The sequence below is a fragment of the Patella vulgata genome, chromosome 8, assembly GCF_932274485.2.
Source record: "Patella vulgata chromosome 8, xgPatVulg1.2, whole genome shotgun sequence".
Lineage (NCBI taxonomy): Eukaryota > Metazoa > Mollusca > Gastropoda > Patellidae > Patella > Patella vulgata.
Window position 1 is genome coordinate 46,572,540 of NC_065886.2, and position 24,985 is coordinate 46,597,524.

A 24,985-nucleotide genomic window follows, 5' to 3' on the forward strand; every position below is an offset into this window, starting at 1 on the left:
ATTGAGCTACTTCAAAGCATAGCATAATAGCATATCTTACAAGTACTTAGTGTTGATTCCATAGCCAGCCGGTCTAAATCAGTCGGCATCCAATTCTAAAAGCTAGGTAATTATTATTTGTTTATAAAGCCGGACCCATTATTTAATGCCATGTTACAGAGAAATTATGCAGACCTGACAAACAACTAATAATAACTGCAGGAGGACCACTCCATACATAATTAAAATCCTTAAAACAAAGGCGCTGACATACAATATACACAGACATCGCAAGCAATATATATCAGATCAAGAAATTCCAAAGTCACATTCAGGGGAGATAACCTAGCATTTAATTTCTGTTTTTAGATTGAAATAATTAGACCGTTGTATTTTATATTTTATCATCATAAATTTAATACATATAAATTAAATTGTTGGGATTTTTTTTATCTACAGAATTCAGGTTCAACAGAGAGTGAACTGGCAGCTGAAAAATGGTCAGATAATGCCAACAATAGAAAATCCAAGGTCTTGGATATGGTGAAAAACTTTCAAAAACTAGAAGTCACATGAATGTAATTCTTGTAGCCAAAATGTGGACAGTGTTAGTTTAAACTATGTGGATTACTTGAATGTGGGATTCTCTTAGTTTGTTATTTTATCAAATATTTTAGAATTAAATTATATTTTAATTGATGATTTAATCTAAATATGAAGTAATCATCCATCTGTTTTAACAATACAGTATTTAAAAAAAACAACAAAAAAAACGATTCAATTTATATGCACTAATGTACTTATCTGAAATTATTCGTTTATATGAATGTACACAAATTAATTTGGTTTAAAAACACTTGTTTAACCTTCAAACAATGTTAAAGACAATACCGTACTATTACAACTCTTCTAAAATATGTATATCGTTGACTCTTCTCTGTTCATATCCACCAGATGCTAGAACTATTTGAAATTTAGCTGCTTGTATTTTGTTTTCATATTTACTGCATTCAAAGTGGATATTTACATAGAATATTAGGCCAGGCATTGTTATAATTTAAATCAGTAAATTTATAAACTAGATTAAGATATAGACAGTCATATTGTCTTCCTTATATATATTCTACCTATATTTAATACCTTATATATCAATTTAGTGTTTAATCATAGTTCAATGGTAGATGTCATATATAGTGCAATTGTAGTTGACTGACTAAAATCCTTGGTTAAAAAGAATTACGTTCATTTTAATTATTGAACATGGATACAGTAATTTATTGTTGCTTTATATAGAATCATTCAGTGGGTCTGTTTAATAATCTGTTAATCCACATCATGGTAAATATGAGTTATATGTTTAATATGTTGTATCATATCATATTTAAAAATTCTCATTTTTATATTCCCACATTGAAATGTGGTTGTATATTGTCGTCATGTCCTGAGTTATAGCCCTTGATCGACTATCTGAAGGCTAAAATTGTCATCCGATTGACTTGGGAGTTTATAAACAAACTGAAACTGCTAAAGTTATCACCTAATTACCGGTACTGGTAAATATTTTGTATGATAAAGAAGTAGAAGCCAACTGAGCTACAGTGGGCATGTTTGTGGCCTGGCAACCTTTCTTATTTACCTTCAATTGACAATCTTGAATAAAGCTGTTAACATTTGATATTATTTTCAATTATTCAAACTTTAAACATTTTTTTCTGGGGTTAAAGTGTTTGTGGATTATAAGGTTAATACAGACTCATGATGTGTAATTAGAATATTTATTTACTATATAACAATAGATATATTACATACTTATTATAATCACATTCCTTTGTTGTTATTATACATTTCTGTTTATTTCTGTGTGTATATCATTATATCTAGGTAGATTTAGTTATTGTTAAGTTAAAACAATTGCTCAATGTTGTTCACAGTAACTTAGACTAGCATGTAACTATCTAGCTGTATTCTTATCTATATCTATATATATATATATATATATTATATTTTAAAGAGTATATGTCTACACTGTTATTATCTGTTATCAATCATTTGTAGTCTTTTTTTATTTAATTCTCAAATACATTTAACATTCCATTGAAAATAACGAATAGCAAGAAGTGCATAAGAATTGATTCACATGGCATAAGTCCATTCAGCCTAACAACTACTCCATTGACATTCCAGAAACATTAAACATACTTATTTTATGTTTAAGATAAATTGTATTTTGTCTGTAAAATGTCAACATGCAGCGATTGTGAAGGCAGTGGCTGAGGAAATATATATAGATGATAACTTTCAAATTATTTGAGAATTTGAATGCTTAATATGATTGGACATATTTCTCAAGATAGATAAAACAATGATAGGCTAGCTACGTTTCTTTAAAAAACATTTCTTAACAGTATTTTATCATTCTTATATTAAATAAGCATAGCCAGGTTTTGTGTTCTCTAACTTATAATTTCATACTTTGTGGGGAGAATGTAGTCAATCTTGATTTATTAATATATTTCATTGAATTTATTTCTATGATGTTAAATATTGTTATGTGCAATTACTAAACTAAGTTAATCAACAACAGATTATCATCAGAAAAATTCATTTGTGATAACTGTATAAAGTAGAATTCAGAGTGTTTTAATTAATGAATAAATATTTAAAGTAGTGCAATATAAATAAAATACATCTAATTTCTTTTTGTTAAATATTAGTTAATTCTTGCTTTTCTTTTAAATTTAACATAGCAGAAATAGTTAATACGTGCTTCCATTTGTAATTTAATAAGCTTATACAAGTAGTAATTTAGTAACTATCAGAATGTGTTCAACTGTATAAATAAAGAAATTAACAAGTTTACATGTAATTTGTGTTTTGGGTTGCTTCTTAACACTTTAACCAAGTTTAGTTTATATGTATAATTCAGCATTATATGATTATTTATTTTAGTTATTTAGGAAGTTAAAATATTCAATACTAATGATGTTAACTGTATTATTAACTGGAGATTTTTATGCTAGAAAATATACCGCAGCTATTTCTTATGTTTGGGAAGGATGTCTAAAATTATTTATTAAATTAGGTTTTTACTTCGTGGTGCTAGCATCATACAGGGTTTAATCACTGCTTGCGATCTCTTATTTCTTCTTGTGGACAGTTAGTTTGTGATCAGAATCAGCTATTCATGGTCGCAAGTTTTTGTTGGAACTACAGGGTTGTCTTAGCACTGTCTGTATTGACAAACTGGTACTTAAAATTTATTTTAGCGTTTTAGAAATTGAAAAATATTGTTTATCTTGAAACATTAACCTGTCCATTTCATGAAGATTAATTATGGGTGTAATCAGTTCATTGTAAAGGATATTTTTATCAGATTTATTTTCCCTTCTGTAACTGTCTGAATATTTGATTGTTTTTAGTTAATTCTGTGCTTTCAGTATTGTTATAGTTAGTATTTTGTTAGTTCCTGTTGTTATTTTATTTACTATATATATATATATATGTCTTATTTCTATGTGTGTATATTATAGAAACTCTGTATATAAACTTCTGTATATATATCCATGTTAATTATTATCTGTTTTCTGTTGTAAATATTTCATTATGTATATGTTTGTAATCATTGGTATGGAATAGTTGCTTATTTAACTTGATCCGTTAACTGTGAACGCTGTGTGCAAGATTCTAAATCTGAAATAATTGCAACTCAAAATACAGATTAAAGTTTAGTTTTTTGGCTACTACTTTTGTATAGGCATTCTGGTAGTTAAATTGAAAATGTGATTATTTTTATATTTTTAAGGAATGATGTCTAATGTAAATTTATGTCTTGAGCGTGCCTTCGTGGAATGAATTTCTATTTTAAGAACATAGATGCATGCTGATGAACAGAATGAAAGATTTATTTTTGTATTGGGGATCAGATTTTCTGGATTTGTTTTAAGTTTCTTGAAATAATTAGAAGAGAGATATGGTGGCCATATTTGACATTTGTTTTTAATCTGGACCAAAATAAATGTTTCCCTGTCCGCATACATACATTGTGGGCAACATAAAATGTTTTTGATAACTTTATGTAACCTTAATTATTGTTAAACCCTTATTTTAATTTGTATGTGCTTTTATTTGTAACATTCCATACATGTTTTCTTGTTAATGTATTGTTGCCTTCTATACACATGTAAATCCAATAATATTAATATTCATCATTAAAATTGTCATTCATGAAAAAATGTCTTGATTTATATTGTTTTTTCTTCAAAAACAAATCGATCATTTTACAAGTGGACAGGCAAGGAATCGATCATTACAAGTCCATCCGTCTTCAATTACAAGTGGACAGGCAAGGAATGTAGAAAAAATATTTTGGAAAACTGGTAGCATCGGATTGCATTTTTTTTTATACGCCCACATTTTATGTGGGCGTATATTGTCGTTGCTCCTGTCCATCCGTCTTCAATTTGCTTGTGGACACTCCACAGGTCACAATTCTTATCCGATTTTGACAAAACTTGAAATATAGGTTTATCTCCAAAAGATCTTGGTTCCTTTCGATATTGGCATGTATCTGATCGAAACTTCATGGATTATGGCCCCTGATTGTACAAAAACTCATGTTTTTAGCATTTGGTCACTCTAGAGATCACAGTTTTCATCCGATTTTGATGAAACTTGAAATGCATGTTTATAACCCAAAGATCTTGGTTAATGTCGATATTTGGGCATATCAGATCGTAACTTCCTGAATTATGACCCCTGATTGTACAAAAAATCACGTTTTTAGCTTGTGGTCCGGCTAGAGGTCACATTTATTATCTGATTTAATAAAACGTTGAATATATCACCCTTACACCATTACAGTCATTACCCCAGTTGGTGCAGAACAGTAGAAAGTTAAAACTTCATTTCTTCTATTTATAGCAATTCTCTTGGTCTATCACCGTTTGGTCTATAATTAAAGAAGAGTCTTTTAAATTATATTTTCGTTCAGGTTTTGGTAAATATGCATGATTTGATGCAGAAGGATCAGGAATTAATGATAAACAGACAAGAATTATGGAAATTGCCTACTAAAATGACATAACTGCCAATAGATTCATTTGACCCCCCAAGCAAAATGTCAAAATAATCAAGCCCCTTCAATATTTTTATCAGATGATTATGACATGCTGGACTGTTTGGGGTTCTAAAGATAAAGAAAGATCATTGGAGCATTCAAGAAAATGTTATAGGCCAAGAAATGTCATGGATTTAACATTGAAGTCAATTGAAACAGATTATTTCCCCATAACATAATATATATACATTTTATATTATGACTGTAAATTTGTGTCAATGTTGTTATCACTCTGATCTAGGTATCAAAATGCAACTGAAAGACCTTGCCCCTTGGTCCAAATCTCTATGTAACATGGCAGAAATATAATTCTTGGCACTGAAAGTTCAGTAGTTCTATTGGGACCAGAAATAAGCCTGTATTCAGATGCTGATGGACAGTCACTAGAAATCCTTAGCAGTAGGAATTCAATGTTTTCTAGGAAAAATTCTGCCCAAACTAGACAATGGTAAGAAATCTAGCATAAGCAAGCATTATGAAATGATGAAATTATCAACAAAAATAATAAAGATCTGAAAAGTTTGCTGTAGCCTTTTATTGAAGTTGTAACAGGGAGATAACTCTTTAATATGAAGAGAAAAGTGATTTTATATAATTTGATAATATAATTTTAATGCAGGTTGGTAGAATAAATAGCAATGCATCAGATTGGAAGTGTGTTGAGTATATATAATCTCAAATACAAAAATAATCATTCTTTAAATTTATAGGCTACAAGTTGGGAACATATAATGGGTATATCACAAACACAACAATATTAAATTTATGTCACAGATAATTGACTAGAACTCTATGCTTAAGATCTTCTAACCATGATGTACATATTACTGTTATACAAGAAATTAATATGCTAAATCATGTGATCTATCACCAGTCACATTAATTTAAATACATTTCTGTAACTAACAAACTTAATCCACCAAATCAAATATAGCACCCTTGAAAACCATAAAATAAAATAATCATCTATTATGGCTGTGTTCACATTGAGATATTGTGTGGCAAATAATCCATATTCTTAATGTGAAAACTTAGATTGACATTTAAACACTTTGATAAATTGTAGACTTATTTCCCACACTATATTAATATGTTACCAATGTGAACACAATCAGGGAATTAATATACCACTATGAAATTTCATTCTCACATTAGCTTCTTTAAACTGTTGAAAAAATCATCAAGACATTGGTTTAAGTATTTACTGTTATTTTGTTTGTAACGCGAAAAAAAAGTTTGGGTACATGTGTGTGATTGTGAACACAGTCTTATATAAACATACAATTTGTATCCATCCCTCAAGGTCCCATTAATTTTATGAAGCATAATAATTTCTTGTCATACCAAACTTACCATTACAAGAATATCAAGGGGTTTTTTTTACCCAAAATAAGATAGGTTACATTACTTGTATAAACCTATCAATATAATTGGAAGTCGATCACATAAAGAATTCAATAAAGGCAAAAGATACAAAAATACTTATAGGTATATAAACATACATCGTACATATATCTTAACAAAGAATTATATATATATATATTTACTATAAACAAGTACCCTAATATCCATTATAGAAGGAGTACCCAAGATATAAAAATAGCAACTGTTTCATCTTTAATGCATAAATTTATCACATAATTTGACTTTTTAAAATATTCAGATCCGTATTCCAAAATACCATTTAACCATTGAAGCAAATAAATAATTCTTCTATACATATTACATGTATATAACTGAATAAATCATGTTTTTACATTATATAGGTAAATTAAATATTGTTTTCATATTATATAAATACATCAAATATTGTTTTCATATTATATAAATACACGAAGTCTTCTATTCACATTATATAAATCAAGTCTTCCATTCAAATTATATAAATACATGAAGTCTTCTACTCATGTTATATAAATAAATCAAGTCTTCTATTCATATTATATCAAATACATTAAGTCTTCTATTCAAATTATATAATTACATTAAGTCTTCTATTCATATTATATCAAATACATTAAGTCTTCTATTCACATTATATAAATACATGAAGTTTTCTATTCATATTATATAAATACATTAAGTCTTCTATTCATATTATATAATTAAGTGGGGGAGATCAGGTTTTGGTCATCAACCAAACTTGTTAAACATAACCAAAAACATTACTATATCACTGGGCAAACTGTAAACATGTTGAAGTTATCAGACTCTGAACAAAATATATTGTTGCTAGCTGCATATGGTAAAATTATATGTAAACATATACATGGTTTTATGTAAAGATCCCACCTGCCCTCTGCACTAACCCTCAGAGTGAAAGTTACTCATGTGATTCTGGCTTCTCTGTCCCTAGTCAAGTCATATATATATAACAACTTAGTTATTTTGACAATATAATCTTTTTTGACTGGCTAAGCACTAAAAGCAATCTAATATTATCCAATCAAAGTACTAAAATTTGGATGTTATCTTAGTTAAAATTACGTGAAACAGGCCCCAGATCACCATTGGAGGAATTTTGAAAAGTTTAGAAATCACTGAAAGGAATACCAGTTCAAAAATGGTTGAATTTCATTTCAGTATTTAGAAACAAGTGTATAAGTGTTGGGTATATCTTTTCATGAACCCATTTTAATCTGATTGAATCCAAGTACATAGTTTATATATCTTTAACATTTTGATTTTTTAATTAGATGTCAAATAATCAATTTGAGTACATTTTAAAAGGCATGGAAGATTAGATATTGTCCGAAAGTTGTTAATGACCATAAGTAGCTTTAATTAATATCTCTGTCTTTTTGTCATTAAGGATTACATTCAAACAGGTAAAAATATCAAACATTTCTACAACTCATGAACAAAAATTATTACACCAGTTGAAATTGTCATTTCAGCCATAAATACTCACAAAAGTCATATAATATATTGAACACACTATAGGCCTTCAGTTTTTTATTTCAAGTTATTTTAATATGATATTATTCTTGTTGTTCAGCACACAAATCACATCTCTGGAGTCCATTTTCATCACACTGCATACAACGTAAGGCACAAAATTCTTCGGTAAAATGATTTCTATGAACTGATTTTTTACTACCATGACATATAAGGCAGGGAACATATCTGTAGCCACCACATTTAACACAATTAGATGTTACAACCACTTTCTGAAAAATACAATATCAAGTATAAATATACATGATGATATTAAATTAAGGAGGGGGAGGATAGATGGCCGAATAGTTAACGCCTGTGCGCTGTATCATAAGGTCTGTCATTGAGTCAAGTGGCGTGGTTTTGATATCCCCCGGTTGTACGTGACAAGGAGCAGGGTCACCTGTTCAACCTTATGGGTTTTCTCTGGGTTCTTCGGTTTCCTCCCACTGCTGAAGACCCCTACTCACAAGCAACTCATTGAAATAAAATAAAAATTGAACCCAATGTTAGTCCCAGACTGACCTAGTTTGTATTCAGATTTCTGTAAATAGTGAATATATTGCATCAAGATATTTTCCTTTATCTGTTCATTTTTGAATATTAGTTCATGTCACTCAATTATCATTATTAATTTCAATTAGGAGACAAATTCAGTTAGTTTTAATTGACATTGGATAATGAATACCAAAATTCAGCTTGAATAGTGCTTCCTGTAAACCAACTGAATCAATTAATCAAATATTTGTCTGAGCACTATAAATTAAAGTATAATTAATTTTTCTTACTTCATAAAAACTGTAATAATAATAACAACGAAGGGTTTGGGCACAAAGAAACTTTATTGATGCAAGGGAGATACAACAAAGTCCCAAAGTGTCCAAACTTTAAATAGACATATACAGTGCCGAGTTGCGGAGAGGGGTATAAGTATCTCTGGTAACAATTACTGGCCCAGTCACCTTGAATGTGGATCAGATCCGCGGGGATTGAAAGGTGAAAGAGGCCCCACCCCAACGAAAACTGTGTCCTGCATAGTCTGAAGGGTTGATACCCACCAAGGCGAGGGTGTGGCAGAGTTTGTTGGCAAAGATGGAGTATGTGAGTGGTTTAAGCACCCCTTGGCATAGTCAAAAGTTTGTGATGTATGAAGCTAAATTTACAATTTAAGTGGAAAATAAACATGTTTCAATGAATCTAGTTGGTTTCGATTTACAGAAATAAAAATCACGAAAAACATTCAGCAAGTTTCAGCAAGATATCTGGTGTTGTCAAGGTAATCAGCCATTATTATATAACATATGGTCAACACAGACTATTATCAAAATCAAACTTTCTTTCACAGAGGTTACAAAGTTGAAATTCTTGTAAACAAAAATGGAGGAAATGGTATCAAATATCTAAGTTCAATATTGGTTTCCCGTTGTTAATGACTGTTGATGACAGTTTTCGATTAACACTTGTGGAAGGACCTAACAATATAGGTAACCTATCAATAAGGACAGTGTATAAGCACAAACCATCACACTCTCTATCAGAGTTGGTCTTGATACTATTTAATTTAGAAAAACAAATGATGGGAAGGACCACGTATTGCCGTTACTAGTTATCTTTGATGTGGATAAATTTGTCCAGGATAGCGTACCGCCTAGTGGACTTGTCTTAAGATAACATTTACTAAGGGGACATTTTGTATTTGTCCAGGGTAAAACTTTGTCCAGTTCAAGTTAAGTAGTGTACATGTACTTGTCTTAGATAACATGGCCACTATAAACAATAGTTCTGGTGCCAACAAACTCTATACAATCATTAGATTACATGATTCAAGATGTACCCAATTAAAAAAAACTTGACTTGTCCAGCATGTTATACGCCCACCAACAGCAAAGTTGTCCATACTTAATCTTAAAACTGTCAACAAATGACAGAACAAGTTTTAAAATATATATCACAAAAGGTCTACTAAGCTTTAAAAGTAAAATTGTGAACAGAAAATATTGAGGAAAAATGTTTTTGAAATTTATGATCATAAAATCTGGATATTCTATAGGGTTCTTCCTTTATGCCACAATACAATGAAACTAAATGAAATGGGTTTTAATGTTCTACTTTTTAACATCAACTGGGATAATGAAGACATGGCTATGTGGTAAATTTTGTCCGTACAGTGGTTACAATGGTGCTACGGCCTACCTACAATTATTTTCAATTGCAACTGTTAAGGGATCTTTTATGTGGACGCCAACATGTACATAGGACTGTGGGTTTTTGTCCCATCCAAACGACGAGGCGCTGTTCTTGTGAGGCCCTCCATCCTGCACCACTGACAAGGGGAAACCACATTGGAACTTTCCTGACCAACACCATCATGACATATAGTGATATTAAAACAAGATGGGTTTTTTTTAAGAAGTTCTACTTACTGGATATTCTGAGAAAATATTTCGTAGTTCTCCAGATTCATTTAATCGTTCTAATTCTTCAGCTCCCTGAGTGAAAAACAACAATCATCTTTATAATATTACATGATAAACAAAACGAACATTCAATATAAACATCACTGTAAATATTACATATATATAGTTGTTATTCAAGATAAACTTTGTCTTAGGGTGGGTGGTGGTATTTTTATTTCAGTAAAAAAACCTACTCAAATCTTTAGCCCGATCCAAACAACTAGATTCGACCTGCTAAACCATGCAGGAGTACTGCTTACAAGGCCGACGAGGAAAGTTCATCTTGAGGATAGAAGGAATCAAAATAGAATCAACACTCTGTTTTAATTTGTATTAATGTCCTGTATAAAACATTATTCTATTAAGGCCTCCAAAATAATCATATATTAATTCTTAAATAATTAAAGCATCTGTTGACTTTTTGTGTGTGTGCGGGGGGGGGGGGGGGGGGGGGGGGAGGGGCACAGTGCCAATGTTGGCATCCTTGCTTCCACATGTCTGTGAAACAGGGAAATTGTGTTGTCATTCAGATGGGACAGAAAAAGGAGGTCACATGTACACATTGGCTTGCATGTACACCAACCCAGATATATGAAGAAAAGTAACTGGGCAAAATTTCCCTCATAGCACTCTGTATGGCCTCCTCCTACCTTCATTAGCCAAGTTTAAACGACATTCCATTTCAGTTCTTGGAATATATGAAATGATAAAATCCACATTAATATGTTGACAAGCTATTAATGTCATAACTGTATTATTATAAAGTTTATTATGATATATTAACCAGTTAGACAGTATTTCACATAATAACCACCTCAGGCGCAGTAAATTTGTTCATAAAAAGTCAGCCATTATTACAAAAAAAATGAAACCCCCAAAATTGTATTTCTTTACTTCTATTGCATTCTTGTTTTATGCTTAAAGGGGATATAGCACTAATCTTTACAACCTTAAAATAGATGAAAATGGTTCTAAAAGCAAGAGAGAGAGAGAGGAATGGGGTTTAATGTCCCCTCGACACAAACTAGGTCACATCGGGACTAACATACATGTACGGTTCAACTTTATCTCAATTCCCTTCGCCTAGGGGTCGTTATAGCAGTGGGAGGAAACCGGAGAAAACACAGCCTACTCCTTGTCACGTACAACCGGGGAATCAAAACCATGTCAATTGACTCAATGACAGACCTTATTATACTGCACACACATATGCTAACCATTTGCCATCCCCCCCACCCACCTAAAACCCTGGGTCTAAAAGCACACATTAATGTAATATATTAAGTCATTTATATCCAGCTTTTAGTAATTTCTAATCAATTATATTGGATGAAATACTTGAACAGTCCATTTGACACATATTTATTTTTATTATTTTGTTGTTTTGTCTTGTGGGATATGTTGTATACTGATTTTAATGTTCATTGTGTTTTAAATATTGGATATTAGGATCCCATATTTCCACGGTAAGATGACATCAATATTAATTGAAATGGATCAATATTGAATTTGAATTCTAATTTGTGTTTTTAATTTCAAATATTATGGTAAATAATGAGTTAAAAGTTTAGCTCCTTTAAGCATGTAGAATTATTGAATTATATGAGGGAAAGGTATTATAATTCTTATAAATATGTACTAGTGAGTGCTTAGCTGGGCGTTTCTCATATCAAATACACTATTTGATTTCTAAATGTTATTTACAGTACATCTAAGGGGAGTTGGATGGCCGAATGGTTAGTGCGCGTTGTATCATAAGGTCTGTCGCGTGGTTTTGATTCTCCGGTTGTACGTGACAAACAGTAGATTTTCGTGGATTTTCTCTGGGACCTCTGGTTTCCTCCCACTGTTAAAGACCCCTACGCACAAGCGAATTATTGAAATAAAAGTGAACCATATGTAAGTCTCTCTCTATTTACATCTAAATTACATGGAGAAAAAGCATTTTATTCAAGTTTTCGAAAGAAAATATTTTTATAAAATTTGGCTTTACGAGCTAAATTTCAAACATTTCCAAAATTACAATCCTTTTCCACATTGATATAAGAGGAATGTTATTTTTTTCCCCCGTATGCAAACAAAATGAAACAATCCAGATTTCTTTGTAATAATGACACACACTTAAGATACTGGCAACAGATTCAGTTGGAGATTTTATATCAAAGAAACCAATTGCCTGACTAACGATATATTTCAATTATTCAAGGCATCAGCTGGAAATGTATAAATAGAATGATATAAATTATTTACCCCTAGTAGTATTCCATCAGCGAAAACTTGTGGAACACGAATACCGTTTGTGTTCAATCTTTCCTGAAGTTCTCGTTGATTATCTTTACTCATGTACAGATCCTTTTCCTCGTAACGGACCATGTTTGTTTGTAGAATATTTCGCACAATTTTACATTTCTCGTGAGTTTCTCTAACCACTGACATACTAGTTGTATATATGACTATTCTATCTTTCTCTAACAAACAGTAATTTCTCTGTAAAGATCAATACAATAAAAACATCAATTAAACTAGAATATCATATCAATAGAGTGGGGTGATTATCTTGTGTGGAATTCAGATTTATATGTTGACTTATCTCTATTATATGTAAAGTACATATGTTCAACTGTATCCATACACCAGCCTGGAAATAAGATACTTGTCCCAGACAACGTCAAAGTTAAATTCAGGTTGTATCAGGTACAGTTACTCTCTAGGTAGTATTGAGTAAATCGTCCCACCTCTAGTACCTGTCATTTTGTCCTGCACAGATTTGTCTATTTATGGTGATTCAATGATATCTTTAATACTGGTTTAAAATATCAGGGACTATTCGATTAGGTGTCTGACAGGTACCACAAAAAGCAGTCTTTCTAACTTGTACATACAGCTTTTTTTACCTGGTATTAGGTTTCTCACTGTAAATCATACCTAACGTTATATCTGTAATCATTGTACCACAGCGATTACCATGGTAATTGTAATCATTGTACCAAACATGGGATCATTGTACCACAGGACTACTATGGTAGCTATGATCATTATACAACAGGATTACCATGGTAACATCTTTATGAATTATGAAATTTGATCATGAGATATTTAATGGTTATATTTATGTACAAAATAATTTATGTTACAGTTAGCTAATCACAAATTTAAAATTAACAAACATGATGCTCTTAATAAAGTATGTTCTAGCAAATGTGATTTATACAATGATAATATTAACTGTAATTACCACTTGTCATCAAATATAAATAATACACAAATATAAATAGGATGTTTGACAACATTAACATGCTCATGTTGTAGATCTCGTATAAAAATTTATAAAAACATAAACTGAGTAATACATAAAACAAGTCAATCAGGAATTAAAATATGCGAGAACACGTTATATACCAAAATAAAGATGTAACAGACAAGAGTTTTTTATTATAATATTCATATGACATGCTGTTTTCTTTACTATGTGAAAGTATTTCTGTGTTTAGAATAAAAAATAAATGATTATCACTTGTTTAGTGGTGTAGCCAGGATTTACCACAGAGTGGTCGCAGTCCACATGCAAATCTCACTTTTTCAAATTAATGTCATCTGGAGGTGACATGTGCTTTAATCAAGTCTAGTACAAATTTCATCCATAGAATCGTTACCAAGCTTTTATACTTTGCTCTTAGAGTATTTTATTGTTGCATATTAGGATACATGGATTATACTAAATAGTTGGTTGTCATGAGGCAGGGTATGACTATAGTTATACTTTCATTCAGATTTTTTCATAGATTTATGTGCAGTAATCAATTAGATTGGTTTTATATTTTATTATTTGAAATAAAAACAGGTCATGCATCTCTTTTGAAGTGACACCAGAATATTATTTCAATATGGCCTTATAATGTATCTAACCACACCTTAAAATTTGACATATACATGTATATATATATATATATGTGTATAGATCATCTTGGTTTGTACAGAAAGGTAGTATGTTAAAACCCTATTTCATAGATCCATATAATAGAGAGTTGAGTATTTTAATCTTCTTTCTAATTGTTATCCTTTTCCATTATATCAACATGATAGTACATAATCCAAAATACATTAAATTGAATTAAAACTTCTTCAATGTTACAAGAAGAAAAATGGGAGTTGTAGGAGATCCGGGGTTTGATCCTAGGGTTGGTTGAGAAAGTTCCCTGGTATTTTCCAGCACGTTTTCCCCTTGTCTGTTGGTGCAGGCGGGAGTACCTGACAACGACAGTGTCTAGTCGTTCTATTGGGACGAAAAATTGAGGTCCTGTGTACTTGTAATAGAACCATTGACAAGTGGAATTTGAAATAAGAACAGACCGTAGCGCCACTGTCCGGGCAAAATTTACAGAATAGAACACGTATGTTGTACACAAGTCTTCATTAGCCCAGTTTCATACAAAACAAATATTCAATTCTTTAAATTATATCTATAAGAGGGGCTCACAATCCAAAATTTTGATAGCCAGTCAACTTATGGGTTTGGGGATTTTTTTTGTTTATGCAAGATTGGATCAAACCAGAAATTCTAGTTTCAATTTAGATATCAATTTTTTAATTCTGTGACAGATATATTACACAGTCTGTCATCAACTTTATTTTCAGTCATTTTGGACTGAAATATACAATAAAAAGGACCCTATAACAATTTTTCCAATAAGCAGTTTTACTGATAAACCTAAATACATTTATAAGTCATAGTATCATCGCATATTTCGGGAAAGGAAAAAAGTGAAAACACAATACTTCAGACTAACATATGGTTTATTGTTTTTCTATGGTGGTATGTATATTGCTAGGGAAGGACAGTTTTCTCCAACAGCAGGGTTTCCACCTAGACCCTTCATCAAATTCTGTCAAGTGGTTTTTGTGGATACACAATTGTATACAGCTAGATGGACCTTGGTTTTTTTTTTGTGGCTAGCCCAATTACTGATAGTCCCAGTCCCAGCATTTTTTTAGGACTACTACAGTAAATTAATATGTTACGAATATTAATACATATTTATCAGAAATTATTGTATTATAGTTCTAGTAGATTGGTATAATATCTAAATGGGTTACAGTGAGATATGATTTCAATCAGTAATTTAAAACTTGTTGCATGTGTATATATGTTTATTATCAGTACCGGTAAATAAAATATCTATATATTATTGTACATCTATATAAAGTGAAATATGTATATGTACATCTATATTAAACATACATTATGCAAGAGCTAAATCTGCCTATTACAAGTCATTCTTTAGGTTTCAGATGTTATAGAAATTATCAATTAAACCCTTATTTACATGACAAGCTCAAAATCAACTCTGTAGACCCTCGGATGGCTTGGATACAGCTTGGATTTAAACAGTCGTCCATTTAAAATTAAGAAAGGCCTACAAAGCGAGGGTACCATAGCCATTGAGAATGTTACTTGATAATCAAGAATATGTGGGTGGAGTTATCGTCTATCAATCAAATGATCGACAATTCTCATATTGCCTATTTCTAGTCCAAACTTCCAACAGTAACACCTCCGTTCAGAATAAAGTAATTGGACTGAAATTTTCAATATTTTCTTTTGTTATCATCTATTTTTGAATTATTATAGCAAGAATGGCCAACTCTTTATTAAACTCTTAACTAATCCATCTTTTAAGTGAAATATGTATACCTGTAGATACATTTACATCTATATTAAGTGAAATATGTACATCTATATTAAGTGAAATATGTACATCTATATCATGTGAAATACGTACATCTATATTAAGTGAAATATGTACATCTATATTAAGTGTAATACATACATCTATATTAAGTGAAATATGTACATCTATATCATGTGAAATACATACATCTATATTAAGTGAAATATGTACATCTATATTAAGTGTAATACGTACATCTATATTAAGTGAAATATGTACATCTAGATCATGTGAAATACGTACATCTATATTAAGTGAAATATGTACATCTATATTAAGTGAAATACGTATATACATGTAAATCTATATTAAGTGAAATACGTACATGTATATTAAGTGAAATATGTATATACATCTATATTAAGTGAAAAAGTACATACATCTACATGTATATTAAAGTAGCTAAGTCTCTAACTAAGTATCATCCCGAATCTTCGACATTGAAAACACGAATAATTTATCAATTTAAATCAACGTTGATGTTGTGATCTTACCGGGAAAAGATGGGCTTCAGATATCCAATATTTAAGATAAAATAAACGTTTTACCATTGGTACACGAATCGTGTACCATAATGAGTTTCAGCACCATTCGTAACAAGGGACTCGAAGAACGGGGCTAGACATATTCCACAAGTCATGTCAAACAGTGACACCATCGGTGTAGACTGGAATAACCAGACGTTTGAGACTTCTGGCGTATTTCGCTAAACATAACTGATTTGAAATTAGAGTAAAAACAGAAACGATTGAATGTAAATCAGTATATATACATTCATATTACATTATTATATGCGCTGCGACCCATTTGTGTCAGTTTCTAGGTCCCAAATATTAGCGATTTAGCTCCTTTAAGTGAAATACAGTAGATAAATGTGCACATTAGGATACATCTATTGTTACATCTATATTAACTATAAACAGTGTACATCCATCTATATAAAACTTACCAACACATCCTCACCAATACTACCTGTCTAGAAAATAATTCATATAATTAGGGTTTCAAATAAAATGAAATTAAAGTTCACGGAAGAGAAAACTTGGTGCAAATAAAATTTTCTAAAGTCTAAACTGCACTGAGGCCACAGTTTCTCATATCTTTTTAATCCCCGATTAGAATCAATTTCGTTTCAAAGATGATGACATATTAGGATTATCAATCTATAAATCAATTTTAAAGATACATTATGGGAGATTAGATAACGAGTTGGTAGTTCTCACTATGTTAAAATCTAGACAATGTAAAGGCAATTTGCTGAAAATTTCATTCAAATTGATCCACATACATGAACAGAGAATTAAGCAATTGAAATTTCTGCCTAGCTTCGATCATCATTACTAAAGTCAGTACAATAAACAGCATCGTCTTGATTATCCATTTAATTGTTAAATCGTGAAGGAAAGTTATGCAGTAAATCGGCTCATAATCCACTAGAGATCAGGGGCGGATTGGGCCATCGGGCCATCGGGCGATCGGGCCATCGCCCGAAGGGCTGGTCGGACAAAAAATGAAAAAAATAATTTTGTCCAATTCGTCTAAAAAACCTTTTTCTGCTGAACATTATATGGGAGGGGAGGGGGGTATTGGACCGGCCATGGAGTGATGATGATCATGTTGTATGTGGCCGATGGCTTTAACGGGCCGCCACGGAATCACTGGAGTCTGGAATTGGCTGGTATAATAGACTTTATGGACCGGGTGGGATTCACCCGACACTGTCGCCAGCAAATTTACTAATTATTAAGTCATCTGCACCCTGTTTGTGGGGATACGCCAGAAACATCTGCCGCTGGTTCGTAACTCCAAAAAAATTCAATTTTAAGGCCTCGGCAAAATTTGATTATAGCTGGTCTGCTGGCTGAATATGAGTGCGAGACGATTTCCTGAGGCTGGTGTTAAACATTCCTTGACATTTTTATTAACTCAATATTTTCAGAGATGAAATTATAGAATTGGGATGTCGGGAATGGTCTCAAATTCCGGGAAATGAAATGAAATGAAATGAGGTTTAACGTCCTACTGTTCTGCTCCTAAACAGGGCTAATGAAGACGGGACCGGGAAATGACCTCCCATTATAATCAGATATGCCACCAAATCGCATATTTGGGGTTCATTTTTCAAAATATTCCCGGGGCAAAGCCCCCGGATCCCCCCCCCTCCGGGCTCCGTGGGCAGTAAAAGGGGCCGCTCTGACATGGGAGCACGGGCCGGTTCCCCGCCCCAATCCGCCCCTGCTCGAGATCGCAGGCTAGCGATGCCATCAAGAGTTGATTATGGTCTGGATAGGTTAATTAATGTCTAATTAATAATTTAAATAACATTTCAGGGCTAAAGAAAGACCTGCAATAGACAGATTTAGCTCTTGCATAATGTATGCTTAAGTATTTTTATGCAAACAACACTTAATATGTATCCCTAATTACTGGGGGCGGGGTTAGGGTTTAATTCTTGACAATATCTAGGTTGTTTTGTGACACATAAATGACCGACAGGAAAATTGTCCAGTCGGTCAATTCCACTAGTGGTTACTTAAGCCATATGGAGCACATGGACCACACACATATTGCCATACCATGGTTCAATATAAAAGCTGGTTTCAGTTTAAAGTGGGTGTCAATGTAACTCCAAAATAGCTTTATAAGAGAGTGTCAATGAAGCTTATTTATTGTTTGTATCTTCAACCATAGTGGGTAAAAAGCTTTGATTATTCATGTTTTATATCAAGTTTGTTATTAATTGCATGCAAAGAGCCATTATATTGTTTTAAATTTGAATGAAGTTTTATAGAGAGTCCAGGTTTAAGTATAATACATGTACATATTTCATTACATATTATCCATAGCTTAACATGTAATTACATTATCTAGTCCTGACTAGTGAGAAATTTTCATAACAACTGGAAAAATCCTTTTGGAGAACTACTTCAATAACAAGCGTAGCCATGCAAGATACACCCACATCTAACAAGAGATGGAGAGAGATCAAGCTAAAAATATAATATATGCCAATATCGAAAGGAGTCTGCCTATATACAAACAAAATGTGAACATAGGCGTAGGAGATCAAAGTAATTCAGGGGGGCATAAGAGAAAATTGCCCGAAATCAATACCGTTTTTTCGGGCATACATATCATAAGAGAGCTTCGGGTATATTTTCGGGCATGCAGTGGACAAGAAAAAGACGAGAAAATACTTTTCGGGCAGTGTGGATCTCATAGAAATAAGTTAGTTATATTTTTTCTCTAAACGTTAATAGAAAAAAAAAAGGACGATAACAATATACATCCACATAAAAACCAGTAATGTAGTATAGATTCAACATGGAAGACTGGAAATAAGCCACCTGTCAAAGACAATGTCAGGCACAACTTCAGCAGTGTCTGACATTTTGTCAGGTACAACTTCAGCATTACTTCTAGGCCCACTAACATGCCAGAATGAAATTAAATATGGAGTTTAAAACAATAACAAGTACTTTCATGAACAAAAACCATCTGATCTATGTTAAAATAAACTATTTTAATCTGTAAGATATTTCAAATTGTCATTTGTATGTGTCTTAGATAAATACAGCAATAACTTTGTTTTCTATAAGTCCACCCATTCCCTATGAAGGTTTCTATTAATATTTAGATGTGCTTAAAGGAGCTAAAACCTTAATAACTCAATATTAAAAACACAAATTACAATTCAATATTGGTCACTTTAAATCAATATTGATATTGTTATCTTGCCGTGAAAATATGGGACCTCAATTTATATACAGTATTTGAGACACAATGTAGTCGTGTACTCTATGGTTTTGAGCACCATTTGTAATTAACAAAGAAAAACATATCCACAAGACAATGCAAAAGTAATTAATTATAAATGTATGGCTGATTCACAAATGACAAAATAACATTTACAAACATGTGTAGAATGGACTAGGCATATGAACTGTTCATATATTTCACTGGGCATAATCAATTAAACATTACATTAAAAGTTTTAAAATATGAATGTAAAACACTTTATATAAAATTATATTACAATAATGTAATATGTGCTTTTAGATTCATTTTTTTCTATTTTACAGTATCAAATAACAGAGCTGTCACAGATTATACATTACAATAGTACATATTAAATACATTGTCAAGTTTCTTTGTATATATAGGCATTTTAAGAATGGACTTGTAATAGTTACAAGTTACAAAGGAATAAAAAAAAATAGTTATATTTTCTGTGGATAAATAAAAAATAAAAAAATCTGTGGCAAACAAAATATGTGAAAAATGTCTGTCTGGTTGGATTTTAAAATAAGATGATGGTTTGATAAAAGAGTATAAATCATGTTTTGACAATATTTAACTTTAAAAACTACTGGGGCCATCTGCAAAGTTTAGATAGTTGAATAAATTTGATAATATTACTTTCCAGCCATCAAAGCGGTTATATTTTCAACTGGTCACATGTGCGTCTGCCAAAGTTTATGTAAACTAAATGAATGCTCCCTGCAACCATTGTCAATAAATTCATGTAATCTGGATCCAAGTTATAAAATTTCCGAGATTCTGCGCTGTGCCAACAATCAACGAAACGACATCCATTTCATGTCATTCGGTCAACACAACAAGCTTTGATAAAATAACACCCTCAACTAACATTATACGGTAAAAAACACTGTGATCAACATTACTGACCCCCCCCATAGAAACCATAACCTAGCAATTTGAACTATTAGATACACCTAATACATCCGTATTTCCAACATTTCTATGCATACCTCTTGTACTTTTTTTGCCAACACCAAATATTTTTTCAGCACTTGATTGAAATTTGGTCAATTTATGACTTTGCTGCCCTCGTTGGGGAATTTAACAATACGATTACTTGTTTCAAGAGCACCAACATTCAGTAATACCCAAGCAAACTGTTAAAGGCAAACAATGTCCCTGTACATGGCCAACATGCAGAGGTTTAGACAGCGTCTGCCAAACCATTTAAGTTTTTTTAAGGTTGCAACTTAAAAGACAGTAAGGTGTTGTCAAAGATAGCCACCCACAATCTTTATTAATACATGCATTTTTACGAAAAAGCAAAGAATTCTTCAACTGGATTTTACATATATATCTTGTGGTTTTTCAGTCTTTCTGATAAAAAACTGTTGTTTTTTGTTCAATGAATTCTAACCTAGCAGACAACAGATTTTCTTTTGTAGCAGATAATATGTATACTGTTTTTCTAATGTTTGAACACACATTTTGTGCAATGGAGAGAAGGGTCAGGTTTACACCAATGACATTTGACCCAGGAGATGTTACTCTTTTTCTTCCATGTAAACTAGTTTAACCTCTTTTGCTATCATCTCATGGACTTTGCTGGGAAAATCTTGTGAAGTAGGAACAATTTCAGTTTTCTCATCTGCCTATTTTCACATGAAAGTTTCTAGTCAGAACATAAAAATTGGTCTTGGCATTAGTTTAACATGAATTAATATAATAGAATCATCAGGTTCCGTTTTTATATGTTTTTTTATTCATATGAAGAAAGCGCTACGCATAAATACACAAATGACTAATAACATGGCGACTTCTTAATTAAGATTTTAAAAACATGTTACAACACCAAAAGTCTGAAACAAGAAATAAAGTGTAACAGATAGCTCAAAATCATAAACTATCAAATAAATCAACTTACATTCTCACAAATGGTTTTTGTAATTCATTTCAAAAAATATTTCCTTGAGCATAATTGGAAAATATATATTCAAACTACTCGGGGAAAACAAGTTTATTAAAAATATAAACCAATAAATCTTATACTAAGCTGATTTTAACAAGCCCAATAGTACTATATATTGACCAGGAACCGGACCCCCCCCCCCCCCCATGCCCACCTACACAGCCTTTAACTCATCATATCTTATTTACCTATCTATTATACAAAAGGTCATTACAATCTGATCAAGTTCTATTCTCCTGTGTAAAAACCTATAAGACTAAAAGCATGTTATTATCAGGAGCAGATAGATAATGGATTGTGAAATAATTAATCTATTATATTCCAGACTATTGACCTCCTTTATATAATATTCATTTATCTGGGCATAAATCTAACTTAAATTTACATAACATTCTCATATAAGGAAATAACACATTACTGATGAACTAATTTCAAATTCAGTCCTGATGAACTTTGATATAGAGATTATTGTAATGCTATACTTAACAATTTGAAAGAGGAGCCATTAATTATTAATGTGATATATAAATTGGATTGAACAGGTAATGATTGCTATTGATATATTTATTCTATTTGTGGTGACACTGCAAATAGTCCCATAAATATCCAAGCTCAAAGCAAAATAAGAGATAAACTTTTTGGGCAATATATCTCAGATTGGTCTCTGTTTGGAGAAATTTAGGCAGATTAGTTGATAATTTTTAGTTATTTTGTTGTTATTGAAAATTCATGTATAATGTCTTTATCTACAGATTATCAATAGGGTTTAAAATGTCTGTGGTCACTTCAAAGAGATTTTTGTTTGTTGGCATAGCTCTGTGTATAAAACTCAATAAGAAGAAACATGTCTTTATTTATATTTTTTAAGTCATTTACATAATTATTTATATATTATTTATAAAAAAAAATTATAAAAAAAAGAAGAATGACTTAAATTGAAGACCAGGAATTTGTTTTAAATCACATGTGTACAATTTGTCATTGTATAATTTGAATGACAATTGTTCATTTTTAAAAAAAAAAAAAAAATTTACACATCAAATGCAGACATACTTTGTCTCAATATTTACTGTTTTCTTATACAGTACACATTGATGTTCCATGTGTCTGAAACCAGATACATTGCGCCACCTTTCAGGCTCTATGTCTGCCAAACTGCACAAATTAAAAAACAACCCTTGATGTTATGGCTTAAAGTTGTCATTTGTTTCCAAATATCACATCACTGATAATTATCAACAATGAGATCAACATTCTTTTATACTTTTTGAAAATTGTTTCAATACACTTGACATCACATGTCCATGATAACTTGGATAAGCCATCTTTCAATTGGGTGACCAATCATAATAGTGCACATCGCCATTAGGTGAAGATTTTAACATTTGTTTCTCGACAGCTCTCACACAATACATTGGGAATGAGCCACTTCACCTTCTTATTGAAATGATATGGTGTCAGCAATGAGACCTGTGAAGATGGACATGAGCAATGCAGAGTGCTATAAGGGAAATTTCTGTGGATCCTTAACATGGTGCCAACCTTAGGAAATGAAATGGGGTTTAACTTCTTACTTTTGAGAACCCAGTCGATCAGTGAGTGAAGATGGGCGTATACAATACAGTGTGTTATTTCCAACTGTCTGTGAATAATTAATGAGCTGCCAATGGTACCCGGGTTTTATTTTTTGTCCCATGCAAATGAATAGACATTTTTCCTTGCCAAGCTCCCCATCTAGCACCACAGACAAAAGAAGCTGGATTGAAAATCCTGAGGAACTTTCTTACGCTAAATAGAGATCAAACCGAGGACCTCCAGTACTTGAGTAAGTGTAATACCCAACAAACCATCGTGACTCCCCATTCTTCTTCAAGTTAACGTTTTTGGATGAGTAAATGTTCGTACAAAGTCTGATTAGGAATGGAGGTTAATGTCTTTTTATTGTTAACACAATAATTTGGTCATTCTAAAGTTGATAGAATAGTGCACATAGTCATTTGGGGAAGAAAGTGTGGCAGGCGATAGTATTAAGAATCTAAATAAAACTAATGGGTTTAGGGAGAATAGAGCAACCTTAAATTTTATTATTTATTTTACTTACAAATTATTATCAAACTATGAATCAACTAAAACTCAATTTTTAAGACAGGAATAACATGCAGGTATTTTTTTTTTTTTAATCCCATATCAGAGAATGTTTAAATGGTGGTAGAGAGTTTAATTATTCAATTCTCATTTTTTTCCCAGCAGCAAATGAAAAAAAAAAAAATAGAAAGTGTATTTAAACAATTTGTTACTACATTGTTAACTTGTGGACAGTAATACAGTTCAACATCTTCGTCAACTCAATATTTCAGGATGCCTTACATTTAATATCATTTATTATATCTACGTGTGTAATCGGTGTAATGCTAGTTAGAAGAATTTTGTCCTGACAGCAGCATGTCTGACTATCCTTTTTAGAATTCCAATTGTCAAACATACGCTTGTGTTCACACCTGGGACATTCTATTTGAGTCATATTCCCCTTGGCCTATCTTCCTCGGCCTGTTTCTTCTAGCTAGTCTTGATAATACATGACTGTCATATTACTGGATGATCTGAGACTAATCATTGCACTAACAGTTTTATAGCACGCTCCTGTAGCACTTCTGCTAAGAATTCAATCATATTATTTTAAAGCATGTCTGTCGCGTGCCCTTATATTCTGAACATCATTTTATATTTTGAAATACATATTCTGATACAAGCCATCAAATTACAGCCATGTTTAAAGAATATTATAAAAAAATCAATGTTAATCAAACTATAAATAAACTTATCTTTACCTATGATATTTATTCTTGACTATCTTATTTCATGTTGATCAATATCCTAATTTACTTAATCGGGAATACATTTTAAAGAGGTATCAACATTTTAAAGACCCATCTTCATTTTAAAGACCCATCTTCATTAGCCCAGTGGGAGCAGAGCAGTAGGACGTCAAACCACATTTCATTTCAGTTGCAAAATGATTTTTAGAGTGGGGGATGGA

The 24,985-nt window shown here is 31.7% G+C and overlaps 2 protein-coding genes across 6 annotated transcripts in view; one reads left to right on the forward strand and one right to left on the reverse strand.

Moving 5' to 3' along the window:
- LOC126829533 (mucin-2) overlaps positions 1-4,214 on the forward strand; it is a 63,228-nt gene extending 59,014 nt beyond the window's left edge. For all 5 annotated transcript variants that reach the window (XM_050559473.2, XM_050559471.2, XM_050559472.2 and 2 more), the window contains one exon: positions 439-4,214. In XM_050559473.2, the coding sequence (XP_050415430.1) occupies positions 439-555 (117 nt within the window). In that variant the 3' untranslated portion in view covers positions 556-4,214. The remainder of the gene's footprint in view (positions 1-438) is intronic.
- A 1,410-nt stretch (positions 4,215-5,624) lies between these two features.
- LOC126829553 (glutaredoxin domain-containing cysteine-rich protein CG31559) overlaps positions 5,625-24,985 on the reverse strand; it is a 31,051-nt gene continuing 11,690 nt past the window's right edge. The window contains exons 2-4 of the mRNA XM_050559503.2: positions 12,739-12,975; positions 10,456-10,521; positions 5,625-8,265 (exon numbers count right to left, since the gene is read on the reverse strand). Of these exons, the coding sequence (XP_050415460.1) occupies positions 8,077-8,265; positions 10,456-10,521; positions 12,739-12,975 (492 nt within the window). The 3' untranslated portion in view covers positions 5,625-8,076. The remainder of the gene's footprint in view (positions 8,266-10,455; positions 10,522-12,738; positions 12,976-24,985) is intronic.